Raw genomic sequence first — 15097 nt, 5'->3', positions numbered from 1 at the left:
GAGGTGATTGATGGACTGGAAAAGTGTAAGATGACAGGCAGGTTGTGCCAGGTAGGGGAGAGGAGCAGGGGTGGAGTAGGGAGACAGTGGCAAGTGAATGATAGATGGAGGCAGACAAAGAGAGAGAGAGAAAAGATTCCAACATCTGCAGTCTCTTATGTCTCCTCTCAACTTGACCCATTGCTTTCAAGGCTTAATGCACACATACAGTACATCAAGGTCCCTTTGGTCCTGGACACCCTACAGAACAGTACCTTTAATTCCTTCTGGTTTCTCACTGTCCTTTCTACTACTTCACACTTTTCTGCACTAAATTTTATAATGCCATTTTGCAACATGATTTAAAAATCTTCATACCTGGCATCTCTCTGGATTTTCCTGAGCTCTCTGATAATTCATGAAAGGTATCACACAATGACTTGATTATAAGTGGACAAGCCTCATCCCAGGGTGAGCATACACCCCTTTTCTGTGCACAATCCCACTCTTCTACCTCACTGGGGAGGGAACATGCCCCAGCAAGTGATGTCCCCAGTTCATATAACTTTGATATTGAAGGACAATACCTGTGTATTTCATGGCCTTCTGGGCTCAGTATTGAATTCTCCAACTTTAGATAACTTGCTTTCTCGTTTGCACCCAGAAACAGCCATTTCTGTTGTAAAGGCAACCATCTCAGGAATTGCCTCAGCTTTTCCCTCTCCATTAGCAGAGCTTGATCTGCTGGGTTTGTCTTACAGCCCTGCTATTAGCAACACTCCTTTGTCGGCATTTTCATCACTCATCGCCCACCCCCACAACCCATTTGACCAGAGAACCTTCACAACTCATCCTCAGGGCAACACCAGCCTCACCGTGTCACCTTGCCTCACCCTGGCCATTCTTTGTCCTCCCAAAACCTTTACTACCACTTAACACTGCCCCTCTTTTATCTATTCCCCAATTCTGCTGATGGGTCTCCGCACATTACAGTGACTGCTTCATCCCCACAAATGCTGCCCGACCTGCTGAGCGTTCCCAGCGTTTTCTGATTTATATAAAAATCTGTCACCCGGGTCCTTGCGAGACCTTTACATCTGGAACCGAATCTCACGTCGATCAGTGGGGGGAAAGGGCGGCCCGGAGCCGCCACCAGACCAGACTGAGGTTCCGCGCCATCACGGTTCAAACAGCACATCAGCCAATCAGAACCTAAAGGGGATGGAGCACCAATCAGATCACGGTCTTCTCCAACCACAGCCAATCCAAGCGCAGTTACGCGGTCAAAGAGCCAATCACAGAACAGTTACTGCTGCAAACCTCTCGGCCTTTTCTCCAATCGCAGTGCGGCATTTTCACCCCACGGGAGCCAATGAAAGTTTTCAAACACTGAAATATTTTGAAGCGTTCTTATTAAAACACAATGAATTTGATTGAATATATAACTGCTATATATATTCTCAGTTTGAATTACAATTTTAAATTGAGGGAAATGAATTAGTTCTTTTTTAATCTGGCAAGGCACGATGGGAGTTGTAGTCCACGCTGTGGGTACTGCGCAGGCGCCGTTTAGCTGGGTCTCTATGACGCTAGCGGGATGCGGAGCAGGTACGTGTGGTGTGGGCCGAGTGGTCTGCTGTTGTTTAGTCCCGGCAGCACTGTATTACTGGCTGCATAAGTCAGGTCTTGACTATTGGTGAGGGCCCGCTGTCGGTACGGCGAGGGCGGGCAGGGTGTCGGCGGCGGGCGTGCAGCACGTTGTTAGGCCGGGAGAAGGTGGAGCAGCTGCCTCAGGGCGCCGGAGACAATCCCGATCCTGGCTGTTCTTCTCCCTCTCCCTCTCCTCCCTCTCCTCCTCCCCCTCTCCTCCCTCCCCCTCCCCCTCTCCCCCCCTCCCCCTCCCCCTCCTCCCCCCCTCCCCCTCCTCCCCCCCTCCCCCTCCCCCCTCCTCCCCCTCTCCTCCCCCTCTCTCCCCCTCTCCTCCCCTCCCCCCCTCCCTCCCCCCCCTCCCTCCCCCCCCTCTCCTCCCCCCCTCTCCTCCCCCCCTCTCCTCCCCCCCTCTCCCTCCCCCCTCTCCTCCCCCTCTCCTCCCCCCTCTCCTCCCCTCCCTCCCCCCTCCCCCTCCCCTCTCCCCCTCCCATCCCCCTCTCCCCCCTCTCCCCCCCTCCCCCCTCTCCCCCCCCCCCTCCCCCCTCTCCCCCCCCCTCCCCCTCTCTCCCCCCCTCTCCCCCCTCTCCCCCTCCCCCCCTCTCCCCTCCCCCTGCTCCCCCTCCCCCCCTCTCCCCCCCTCTCTCTCCCCTCACCCCCCCTCCCCCCCTCCCCCCCTCCCCCCTCTCCCCTCTCTCCCCTCTCCCCCTCTCCCCCTCTCCCCCCCTCTCCCCCTCTCCCCCCTCTCCCCCCCTCTCCCCCTCTCCCCCCCTCTCCCCCCCTCTCCCCCCTCTCCCCCCCCTCTCCCCCTCTCTCCCCCTCTCCCCCCCTCCCCCCCTCTCCCCCCCTCCCCCCCTCTCCCCCTCCCCCCCCCTCTCCCCTCCCCACCTCCCCTCCCTTTCATATTTATTTTCTATAATCTTGAGACCAGAGCCATGCAACACCAATGGTCTATCAAAGATTTAATAATGTCTCTGCTTTTCAGTTCTATGCTGTAACAATGAAGCCCTTTTAGTAGCTTTATTATTCTCTTGCAATACTTGGTGATTTCTGTATCTGGACTCCAAGATCCCTTGGCTCTTTAACTTTTTATGCAGAATTATGTTGCCCTTAATATTTCTATCAAATGTGATCTTGCATTTAACTCTACTGAAATTCACATACCAATTAAATGTACCTTTTACATTTGTTTTTGGACTACCTCATTATTTACTATTTGAAGTTGTCACTCCAATTTCCGATCGAAATTTTTTATTATTGTGAAGGACAGTAATCCCAGATCATTCCTTGTTGAACATAACTTTCCTCTTGATAGTCACTGTAACTGCACTTAACCATTACTGTTTTCTGTGCTGCATTTAACGAGCTATCCTAATGCACTGTTCATAAACACACTTGACTTTAGTCACAAATTTACTAACCAGCAAATTGTTGCAATTTTTTATGAAAATTTCCAATAAATTAGAGCTAATAAGCTTGTACTCCATTTCCCAGCACTACTTTTTTGATGTATGTAATAATCTGTCCAGTAGTCATTTTACTACATGCAAATAAATTCTACTTGGTGCAGGAGCTTTACTGTCTAACTTTGTGTTATTTTCATCAATTTTGTACCTTAACTACAGTTTGTATCTTTTTAATCTCTTCTAATTCACATCCACTTTATTAGTCTGTGGTAGATACTGAGCCAATTTGATTAATCAGTATTTCTGTCATTTTGTTCTTGGTTGCTCATTCCATTACTTGGAAGCATTCAGCAAGTTTAATGAAGCAGAATCTTCATATTTGAGATCCAAGCTTACTGTTACATTTTCAGATATTTAATTGTTTTCCTATTGCATATTAAGGTTTCCATTAAATATCCTCACTGACATTAAGCAAAGTAGTCTATAGTCCCTTGGATATCTTTATCTCCCTTTTTAATTATATAAATATCAGCTCTACATTTGTCCTTGACATCTTTTTCTATTGAACTTTTATGTATCTTCAAGAATCCCACTTCTCCCCTAACTTTTGGTATCCCAATGCATTTGAACCAGTGGGTTTTGCCTTAAACTAAACAATTGAACAATTATCTCACCCTTCCTCTTTAAATAACCTTACTTTGTTGATCTGTTCTAATTCATACCCATCTTATTGTCTCACCAGTAAGTCTCAAGCCAAAGTAATTACTCAATATGTTACTGTACCTTCCTATGCATTTACCTTGTACATTTCTCAATGTTCTCAACCAATTGTAATTAATCTTTGGGTATGTGTATCTGAAGAACTGTAAAGGGTGAACACTTGCATGTTGGTTCATTATTTTGAGAGCATACTGCCAGTGATGAAACATTGAAATGCAAAATCTAGATCTATATTTTGCATGGTGTAGTGCAAATGTGATTGTTACTTGATTTATGGTAAAGAGATCGAATTATTGCCAGTGCATCATATAATAGATATGAGGAATAGTAGAAATGGGAGTACACCAACATCTAGATTTGAATGACAAATCACGAGAGTAGTTTTGCACTGAACTAATGCCAAGTGTTTATCCTAAAATTGCTGTATATCACTTGATTTAATTTTGACTTTCAATACTTCAACAACATAAATGGAATCTGCTGTTTTATCTTTGTTTGAGTTGCTATTAATGATTCAAAGGAAAGAGTTTACATTTAAATAGTAGCTTCATGACCTCAGCCTGCCCCTAACATGCTTCATTGCCAATCAAGTACTTTACTAATGTAGCCACTGCTGTGGTGTGTTTTGGAGTATAGCATTTTTAATGCTAAATTTGCATAAACCTCTTAGAGAATTGTGGATTTAATTAATTCAATTAATTAAGACTTCATATGATTTAATGGGTAGCTAAATAGCAGCAAAAGGACTGAATATAGAAATACTTTCAATTCATTTATGCCCTTTCCCACAAATGAAAAATAACCAGCTTTTTGTTTAACTATCATGCCAATCAATACAATAGACAAGCATTTTTCACATTATTGGGATAATTGAGCATTTTCTATACAGTTTTTATTTCCCAGGATGTTTGTCTTTGTAGGTTGGATTTACTACTGTGCCATTCTCTGTTTAGGTTTCCGTAAAAGAAATTAATGGCTCAGAAACAAGCATTGCTGGCTGTTCATCAAGCCCTGGAGAAATGCTTCCAGGCCATTGAGAAGCAACAAAGTTTGTGGGACAGTACACTGATGGAATGCAGTCCACTCCTGAGCTCGTTGAGTAACCTGGCAGAGCAACTCCAGGCATGCAACAACGTTGACTTTAAGAATACTCCCTTTCGAGAATTTCCTGATCTGAAACACCGCCTGAAGTATAAACTTACCCAAGCAATGGAAATCAATTTGGAAAATCTTGGAGAAAAAATGTATGCTTAAATTAACTATTGATAATGAAGCCTAAAGTGCAGTGTTGGAGTGTTTATTTGTCCAGCTATTCTGTTGTGTAATGTTGAAATTAGACTAAAACTACTAAGCAAAGAAAGACGTAATTAATCTGATGAAGAACATCGATGTCTTGTGCACGACAACTGACTTGGAGTGAGTTACTGGCCTCCAATGTCTGGAGAAGATGAGCAAATTATAGTAGCCTCGTCGAATTTTGTGCTCATCCAAGTGTCATGTTGATTTTGGAGAAATAGAATATTTTCCATTTTGGGCATTTTTGGAAATGAATAGTCCCTGGTCATTTGCAACAGGTTAAGTGCAGAATAAAGCTACTCCTACTTCATAGTAGATGCATGTCTAAATTCCAACTGCAGAAACCTCCACTTCAAGCTTTATGACTGCACCTGAGGCTGCTTATTTGTGGATGACAGACCCCATTTGGGAGACTGTGCAGAATAGACAGCTGAAAAAGCTACTTTTATTAGTCCCCAAGCAAGACCCTCCAAGCAAGCATGATCCGATTAGCATTTTTGATTTAAATAAACAAAGGCCTAGTTGACTACACTGTGAAGAGAGTTTTGATCACAAGGCAGTTAACCCCTGGAGGAATGTTCTCAAATTAGTTTTGTTGTTATTACTATCATCCCTTCAAAGGGTTAATCTTGTTTTTGATTTATCATTTCTGAAAATCTGGAGATATTTCAGTTCCCCAGATGTTGTTGAACTTGGGTTAATAGTCCAAACAGCTCTTGAAAGCCTATGTACTTTGGTTCAAGTGTCATAGTTATTGTAAACTTGCACTTGGCTTGTTGCATCTGGCTTGCTGAATCCAAAAAGTGATGCTATTAACTTTTGTTCCATTTTGGAATAATTTTTTGCTTAAGGTATACTCTGGGGGATCACCAATGTAGTTCAGAGGATTAGTGTGTAGAAACAAAAAAGAAAGCGCCAAAAGAAAATCCACAAATAGCAAATTGTTCGTCAACCTGTTAATCTGTTTTTGGTAGTTGAAAGACATTTGTTGGCCTGCCTGAATACTGGGAAAGCTCCTTCAGAGTCAGTTAAACATCTGAGTTAGGACGCACATAATATGGTATGACCTTGGAGTTTAGGTGCAGCTCCTGCTCATGTACTTAGTGAGGCTTCAACATGTAACCTGACTAGTCTTTGGAACTGCTAGGTTAATTTATTTCACAATGCATGTACACAGTGCTAAAGTTGAACTGTAAATGTTTGATTTTGAGTAATTTCTGGATATTGAACTGAATTTCTGGTGATGCAGAATCAGCTTATTTCTAGTGAATGGAGACTGGAGAAGGACTGCTTGTAAAAACTGTATTGTCCAGAAGGCTTTAACTGGAATGACAATTAATCAACTCATTGTTCTTTTCTCCCATCTTTTAAGGAATGTTTTGCAAAGGGTGCAGGACACAACGAGTAACCAAGTGTCGACGTGCTTCCAAATGTACGAACTACATGCTGACACCATTGGTTTGACTGCAGTCCTTGAACGATCAAGTCTCAATCCTTCTGTGGCAGATATGCTGGAATGGCTTCAAGATGTTGAGTGGTTTTACAAAAACCAGTATCCTTTTGCATGGCCCCTTTGTTTAAAGGGCTTTCATCATGGCTGTTGTTGCTCTATATGCCATAATTTCTCTGGGACCAGCTGTCTGTAAATTCCAGGCTATTTCTTGAAATGGAAGGGCTGGTAACCTAACTGAGGAGACTTGATGACTGGATCATTAGAATGAAGGCTGTAGGTGGTAAAATGCAGTGAACGTGTTTAATGGTGGAGAAGGGAATAGTTTCAAGCCAGTTGCTCCTCTCCCACGATAGAAGTAGGAAGACAGGGATTAACCCTGGAGACAAATTACCTTTGTCCTGGCTGCTGGCTGCAATGTGTGAGTGATCTTCCATTCTAGGAGATTTCCCGAATGATGTGAGAGAAACTCTTGTGTTATCCTGGCATCCTTTCTGCCTGTATCTATAACTTCCTACCATTGCCTAGGTTGTTTTTAAAGTCTGTTTTGCATGTTTTTCCCATCTCTCTGCTATATTTGAGCCGGAGCTTTCAGTTGGTATTTTATCACACTTAACTTCTGGGCAGAATTTTCTTTACAGGCCTATCATTGATCACATCGCTGCTGATACTGTCAGTGAGCACAGTCCAGAGACGACAACTGTCCTATGTATTTTGGGGATTCCTCTCGCCCCTAATCCCCGATGGGGTCTTTAGGCAAGCCCATAGTAAACCATCGGAGTACACCAGTGATAGTGGTAATGGGGATTATTGTCTTCACCCCCCCCGGTTACATTTTCAGGCCACCGCAACTTGCTTTATCAAGCAGCACCCCCTCAAATTCACCTCTTTGCCTGTTCATGTCCCTGTGTATTATCTTCCGACTCCCAGCCAAGCACTTTCTCACCCAAAACAGAAAATGCTGGAAAATTCAACAGATGAGGCAGCATCTTTTCACTGAGTTTTCAGTATTTTCTGATTTTTATTTCATATTTCCAGCACCTGCAGCTTTTTGATTTCTACTATCTTAGCCAAACATTCATCTGTCTTAATTATCCATACTGCTCAGGCCTGGTGTCTGCCAATTGTTGGTTCCTTGTGATATGTTGTGATACCAAAGCTGAAAAGTAAGTGCAAGTTGCTGGTTATGGAAGATCAAGGTAGTGATTGAAAGATTCATCTGGTTCTTAAACTATTATTTACTTTATCACACTATTTTCATTAACAATCATGCAAGGTATCTTGCCAAGAAAATTTTACTTCAGAATATCAGCTATGATAATCTGCCAAATATTCAAGCTCTCCCACAATCCTGGAACAGAACGACAGAACAGGTGGATCAGGACTTGGTTCAAGGTAATTTGGAGCCCGCTCCTTCAGGCTTTCGAAGCCTATACAGACCTCAACAGGGAGCGTTTGGGTTTTGCCACAGATCACAAATTCTTGCCAAAACTGTATTTAAAAAAAAAGAAATAGAACATAGAACAATCACAGCACAATTCAGGCCCTTTGGCCCACAAAGCTGTGCCGAACATGTCCCTATCCTAGAAATTACTAGGCTTACCCATAGCCCTCTATTTTACTCAGAAGCTGGTATCACTTAAAAGTGACGATGAAGTTCTTGGATTATAATTAAAAATTAAAATGATTAACTAGTGGGGTAGAAATTCTGCTGCCCTTACTCTCTATGGGGTGGGGCTGGTGTAAGAGATTCAAACCTTTTCACTTTATTAAAACCAAATTGCTGGAACATCTTTAAACAGGTAGGAATAAGAGGTTTGCTTAGCTTTGTTTTGTGAAGAGTCACTGACATTGCCTTTTTATTTGTGATGCAGATACTCTACTAAAGGTGGCATTCTTCATGGACTCTCGCCAAGGATCATAACCAAGCTACGGTTGTTCACTGGAACTCTTGGGGTTTTGTTTTCTCCTTTGGCAATAGGTTTTGAAAAAGAAGCTCCTTGTCGTGTACTGATGCAAAAGACGGCTTAGGGGCGATCTTACTTCCTCCATCTTGCCCTGAATGTGGTTTAATTAAGCCTCAAGTGCAAGCATAGTTTGTACTTGACCTCATTTTTAGAATATGTTTGTCACGTCCCTGTTTTAGTAAATGAGCAGATACCACCAAATTCCAATCGTGCTGTGGGTTTAGTACAATGAAGAAGATTGTGCCTATGATGTCACGTGCAGTAAGGTGTATCTCACTCGCAGTCCTTTGAGAAGTATATTCTATACTTCAGAATGTGAGGGAACAGTAAAGTAGGAAGACACCTCACAGAATACAAGCTACACATCTTGAAAGGTAGTATGGAAGCAAAGGTCCTGAAAGTACTAATGGGGGCAGTATGGGATGCTCCTTGCCAGTGACTTTGTCTCATTCAAAATCTGTGGCACTGTTGATGGTGCACTGGAGTACCCAGCAGAGTGGAGAGATTGGTCTTGCGTGCTACAGCACAAAGACCCTCTAAAGTTTAGTATCTTTATGCTGCCAGTTTTCATAATACAATCTGTTACTCCCATCAAAATAGTTCTTATGAACTTTTAAATTTCTCAGCCTCTCTGCCTCCTCAGAAATACTCAGTGCCAACACCAAAGTTATTGATGCACTTTTGTCTGCAACAGAGCTAAGGGCCTGATTGAGAAAGTATATAACGTTGTTTCCTCAATGACATTGCATTATGGTGCAACCTGCACATTGTGGCTAGACACGCAGCCCTGGAAGTGGCAGGATTTATGGTGGTGTTGTGGGAGGAAAGGTATGTTTTGGATTCGGTTCCTCATCCTAACTTCAACTCTTAGGAGTTTTCAAGCCAGGTGTTTTGGCATTGTGGAGAAAGTAGAGGAATAGAGAAGTGCATGGTGTAATATGTACGTTTACAAGGGGACAATTTTTAGGGCATCTTAATATATTTGTAATTGAATAATGTATTATGAAGCATTTTTTATTCTATTTTATAAGTAAATCCCTATTGATGGCAATAGATATAAGTCACATCTCAAATTATATGTCTGTACTGTGTGTGTGTGTGTGTGTGTGTGGGGGGGGGGGGAGGTTCTGGAAGTCACTTTATTGTCACAACCAACATTCTGGCTAGAACGTGCAGTCATTAGCAAATTCTAAGAACATTTAGTCAGGAAGGTAAGTTTTCCCATGTTAATATGATTGGAAACAAAGCAGAAACCACAAGAGGATGTTGGGTTTAGGTCTTGAAAATAGTTTACTGTAAATGGATTTGAGTCTCATGCCTTACTGAGCTTCAGTAAGTCACTGTCATATTCATGATACAGATAGTATCCAGTAGAGTTGTGGAGCTAGAGTAGGGTGCTGCTACTATAACATCAGGAAGCAGAATAAAATTAGTAAGAGACAGCTTGTGGCTGAAGAAAAGAACAGGGATTATGAGATTTGGAAGTCCAGAAATGATGGTGTAGGAGCACAGAATAAGCCAACAGTTTGTAGCAACCAATGTGAAGACAAATAGAATGCTATGGAAATAATGCTTAAACCATACAATGCTCTGGTCAGATTTCACCATGGTTTGCTGCCTCATCTCAAAGATACTGACCAAAAAGTAAAAATGGAGCTGAACCTTATCAAGAAACTTGTGCCAAAATGTCATGGAGCGCAGCCAGAGCACTAAGACATTGGTCCTTACATACTCTGCTGCATAGTACTTCCCCACCTCCTAGTCCTGCAGCCATCGCTAAGGTAATAGATGTACACCTAAATGCTGCCATGTGGATGGTGATATTTAAGATGGCAAACAGTTCTGGTCCATGTTGCTCCATTTGCCATGTGCTGTGATTCAAATGTCTCCCAGAAGGTGGAAGAAGACCAACTTTCCCATTCATAAAGACTTGGCAAAATCACTACAAAAGCCTTTAAAATCAAACTGGCCATTCTGGGAATCAGCAACTACTGTCCATGCTGTGGGCACATGCTCGCTATCCAGATTGAAGCATCTGAGAGACTTGTCTAGTGTTGGGAAGAAATCCCTGATCACTGACTGCATCGTAGCCGGTTCCTGGCTTTGACTTTCCTCAAAGATGGTGGACAGCCCTCAACAGAATTTGCGCAGGTCAAGGGCAAACGTGGCCACCTGCTCCACCAATACTGAAGCGGAGTTGCAAATGTGGCCGTAAATCCCAAGAATTGCTCTGAGAGCCAGTGTGGACTGGTTGGGCTGAATGGCCCTCTTGTGAGAAATTTGAATATGAAACTACTTACCATCTGTGGATTGACAGACTGGACATTCAGTGAGGCTTGTCATGTATTAAAAGGATAGGCTTTGCATATTTTTTGTCAGCTGAGTTGGTAGCACCCCTTCCTCTGAATTAGAAGGTTGTAAAACTCCATTTTATGGAATTGTGCACAAAGTCTTAAGGCAACGGCGCAAACTAAGGGAATACTACAGCTAAGTGTTATCCTTTAAAAGACACATTGTCATTGACCCTCAATACTTTCTTGATTTCCTCTTGGTCAGCACAGTGATTGGACCAAATTATCCTCTGATTAGGTTGAGGTACAAAAGACCTCTTGAGAACAATGTATGGAAGAACATTGAGTGGGTCACCTGTCCATACGAAGTCCATATTCTTTTCTGCCTTTTAACAGATAAAACGTCTGTCAGGCTCCAATAAGGCGATGGATCTGACCTATCAAAGTTTTTCTTAGTATTGCATGAAATTAGGTTTGTACACCCAAGTGCAGTTAATAAAAATCATGTTTGCTCTATTGAACCTGCAGAAACCCATGAATCTCATTCCACTGCAGCAATTAAGTAAAATAGTTTGCTTGCCTAAGTTATTAGTGTGCAATGTTGACAGGGTTTTCAAAATCAAATTTTCCTCTGCCTTGGCAAGTTGCCCCAACAGCTCTGCATTGAACGTTAGTCAGATAAATTTTTTAAAAAGCCATGGGGAATTTGTGGCTGGTCATTTTGGATATATTTATGTATAATAAATTCTGAGTGCAGGCTGTTATAAAATAGTAACTATCTATTCAGCAGTTTAACCATCATTACTGCCCTATTTGATTGATGTCAAAGTCAATTTCAAATGCAGCCGCAGTAATGCATTTGTATTCCTATCATTACATTGTCATTAACTTTTCATTTGAGTTTCTTTTTGAAACATTGTAGCTTTCTGACAAGGAGTAGTTACCTTGGATGCTATTATTTATTTTTGAAGGCTTGTGCAAGCTGTCTTACGAGAAATTGAGTCCACACATTTATCATACTGAGCTCACCGTTGAGAAGATAGAGAAAAATATTTTGTGTTGCTGCAAGAGAAACAAATGAGTTCAGGAGGTGGCCTCTGAAGTAGGTAAAGAAAGGCATTCACACCTCAGTTTGCTCTGATGCACCTGCCAGTAATGTGGGACTCATTACCAGAGGATTAGTTAAGATGAACAGCAAAATTGTATTTAAGGATAAAATTATAAGGAAGAAAGGAATGGAAGGATACGCTGGCAGGGTTAGATCTGCGGGAGGAATGTCAGGTAACACATAATCACCAACGTAGGTCTGTTGGGCAAAATGGCATATTCCTGTGCTGTAAGTACTTTGTTCTTTCGACCCATAGCCTGTAATATAGGGAAAACTTCCAGCTAATTTGTGTACTGCAAGATCCCACAAATGGCATTGAGATAATTGGATAGATCAACTTCTTCAGCTTTTGGTTAAAAGGTTAATGTTGTCGGGGACACTGGAAAAGGCATCCTGCTGTTGGAATATTGTGCACAGTTCTGGTTGCCACACTACAAGAAGGATGAGGCAACGTTAGAAAGTGGGAAGAAGAGATTCACCTGGATGTTGCTTGGAACAGAGAGCTTTACTTGTAAGGAGAGGCTGGACAGGCCGGGTTTATTCTCAGTGGAATGTAAGAGGCTGAAGGTGCCCTTAAAGAAGTTTATAAAATGATGAGGGGCATAAGTAGGAGAGACAACCAAAGTCTTTTCCCTAGAGTAGGGTAGTCCAAAACTAGAAGGCATAGATAGGCCTCATAGTTGGCACAGATTATTTGTCTGAAGGGCCCGTTTCTGTGCTGCACGATTCTATGTTTCCATGACTCTAATTTGAATAGTGACACAGGATCTTTTGAATCCACCTAAGGGGGAGAGGAACTTCAATTTAATGTCTTAGTTAAAGGGTGATACCTCCATCAGTGTTGTATCAGCCTGGATAATACAGTCAAGGATAAGAGCTTGTGACAGCTGATTTCTTGGTAAGAGAGTGAGAGGGTGAGGCAGTATTTTGTAGAAAATAATCACATGCACTATTACACACAATGGGCCTTAAGTGGATCAAGGAATCATAAAGTGGTTCCAGGATAGGACAATGACATTTGATTGGGTAAAAGAATCATCTTGGTGGAAGAATAATCCAGCTGTTCTACTTTACTCCACATAGGCCTGCAGTTTTTCCTTCCAAACAGATGTCACAACCTCTTACCTATCGTTACACAACTACAAGAAGAATTTCTATCTATTAAAGATTCAGCTATGGCTCACTGCTAGCCTCTCATTTCCAAACCATGTGTGGGTACAACACCAGCTCTCTTTCAACCACTCTCTCCCCAGCTGCTATTCCAGATCGTAATGGTTTGCTGCATGAAAAGGTTTCCTCCTGTGCTTCTTTTCACAATTGTCTTCATTCTCTATCTTCTGATCCTTGGCCATAGACTGCTTCAAACAGGTAGACCATTGAACAGACACATGCGAGACTGGAGGACTTGTACTAGGTGTAACAAGTGTTTGAGCAGCATCTGTGGGTAGAAAGGATCAGTAAATTTAATGCTGAGTTCAATGAGCATATGATGAATTATACTCAGTGGCCCAGATTTTATACAAAAGCTGTCAGTGTTCACTTACTATGAAATAAATTTGAGCACACCTTCCAGAATCAGCACATGCAGTTAAATGCAGACGCTGAAAATTGATGAAAATCAATAAAAACTGCAGAGATGGAAATCTGAAATAAAAATAGAACATGCTGGAAACACCTAGCAGATCAGGCATGATCTGTGGAAAGAGAAATAGTTAATGTTTCAGGTCAGAGACACTTCATCAAAACCCTTCATCAGGGTCTTTGATCTAAAATGTTTGCCACAGATGCTGCCTGACCTGCAGTGTGTTTCGAGCATTTTCTGTTTTTATTGGAAATGATGTGTGAATCACCTTATTCTTTAATGGTTTGTGATATACCAAGACCTCACCAAATGAATTAGCATTGAAATTCATGACAGGGTGTGAAGCTGAGTTGGTTTCCCACACATGGCCCGCCAAGCAGGATGGGAAATGTAATGAATTGTGCATTCAGGTAGAAGTTTAAGTTATAATTATCCCCAAGTCAGCACTCTGACCATGAAAACTTTGGTTTCTAAGAGAGGAATTTCATTCCTCCAGGATTAATCATGATGATATATAAAGGTGCATTTATTTTAGCTTTCTGATTCAATTTCTTGACAAAATTGAAGATATCGTTTAACAGCCGAAATGCTATTACTACAAAAACTGACAATACAAGATGGTGGCCGAATGGATTTTCAACAAGTGTTTGCAATTATTTTATTGGCTTAGTGTCCATGGTGTTGGTAGCTTTTGGTAATAAGTTTTGGTTTGTTGTTTATAATGAAGGTCAGAGGTCAGCTCAGGCCTCCCTTGGTCTGCTATTTCATACCATATTAACAATACAAGCCTCATCCAATCACTGCCCACAGCCTCACCCAGGGTTAGCCTGGGTGAGAAGGATCTATGTCCAGTTAAAGAGTCAATGGAGGTCCCTGGCTGAAGAGGAGATGTTCACCACTGGGTTCTTCTGCTGGAGAAATTACACATGATGAAAACCAACTCAATTAATCCCACACTGGATTGATTAAGATCCTGACTGCTAATGTTGACCCATCACAGAACAAGGTGGAGGTGGGTTGGTGCACCGTCAATGGTACCCCTACAGTTGATGTGGCTTCAGAACAGATGATAATAAATGATGGGATAAAGCTCTGCAATGCAAACAATACTAAGTGCTTTCTGGCTCTGTTTCCCATCTCTAGAAAATAAAAATTGCCCACTATTTGGGAAGTGATCATTGCTTTTTAACTCTCCATTCCTTTCTGGTCTGTCAGGTGTCTTGCATCTCAAGTGCAACTTGCATGATTCCAGAGTTGGTCTTCCCAGAGGTCATCTGACCAAAAATCTAATATAATGACAATAGGTTGTGCACTCTGTGTGCTGCTAATCTGAAACAGGAGAGTTAGAAACATATAAACAGGGGGAAGTCCTTCAATGCCCTCAGCTTGTTATGCCTCTCAATTAGATTATGGTTGGCCTGTCCCTTAACTTCACCCACTCACCTTGTTCCATATCCCTTAATACCCGAGCAATTTTAGTAATGAAATGCTTCACAGGGCAAAATGGTGCCGAAGTAGAAAATGTGTGAAGAAGATAGTCTCGATATGCAAATCTAGAAATTTGCATCTTTTTAATACCATGGAATATTCATAACAAGATAGTCCCATTTGTTCTTTCTCTTGAGATTTAAGTACTTTTTTGTTGTGTTTT

The 15097-nt window shown here is 42.1% G+C and overlaps 1 protein-coding gene across 2 annotated transcripts; it reads left to right on the top strand.

The window, feature by feature from the left end:
* The first annotated feature begins 1523 nt into the window (after positions 1-1523).
* c19h1orf109 (c19h1orf109 homolog (H. sapiens)) lies at positions 1524-14609 on the top strand. 2 transcript variants are annotated; one of them, XM_052036603.1, is made up of 5 exons: positions 1524-1587; positions 4706-4996; positions 6421-6600; positions 7775-7893; positions 8373-14609. In XM_052036603.1, the coding sequence occupies exons 2-5, from the start codon at positions 4725-4727 to the stop codon at positions 8420-8422; spliced, it is 621 nt and encodes a 206-aa protein (XP_051892563.1). In that variant the 5' UTR covers positions 1524-1587; positions 4706-4724; the 3' UTR covers positions 8423-14609. The 2 variants fall into 2 exon arrangements, with proteins under 2 accessions (XP_051892563.1, XP_051892564.1); XM_052036604.1 differs by lacking the exon at positions 1524-1587 and adding an exon at positions 1655-1675.
* Positions 14610-15097: the final 488 nt, after the last annotated feature.

The sequence above is a fragment of the Pristis pectinata genome, chromosome 22, assembly GCF_009764475.1.
Source record: "Pristis pectinata isolate sPriPec2 chromosome 22, sPriPec2.1.pri, whole genome shotgun sequence".
NCBI classification, from domain to species: domain Eukaryota; kingdom Metazoa; phylum Chordata; class Chondrichthyes; order Rhinopristiformes; family Pristidae; genus Pristis; species Pristis pectinata.
This window is presented reverse-complemented; position numbering and strand designations above follow the sequence as displayed.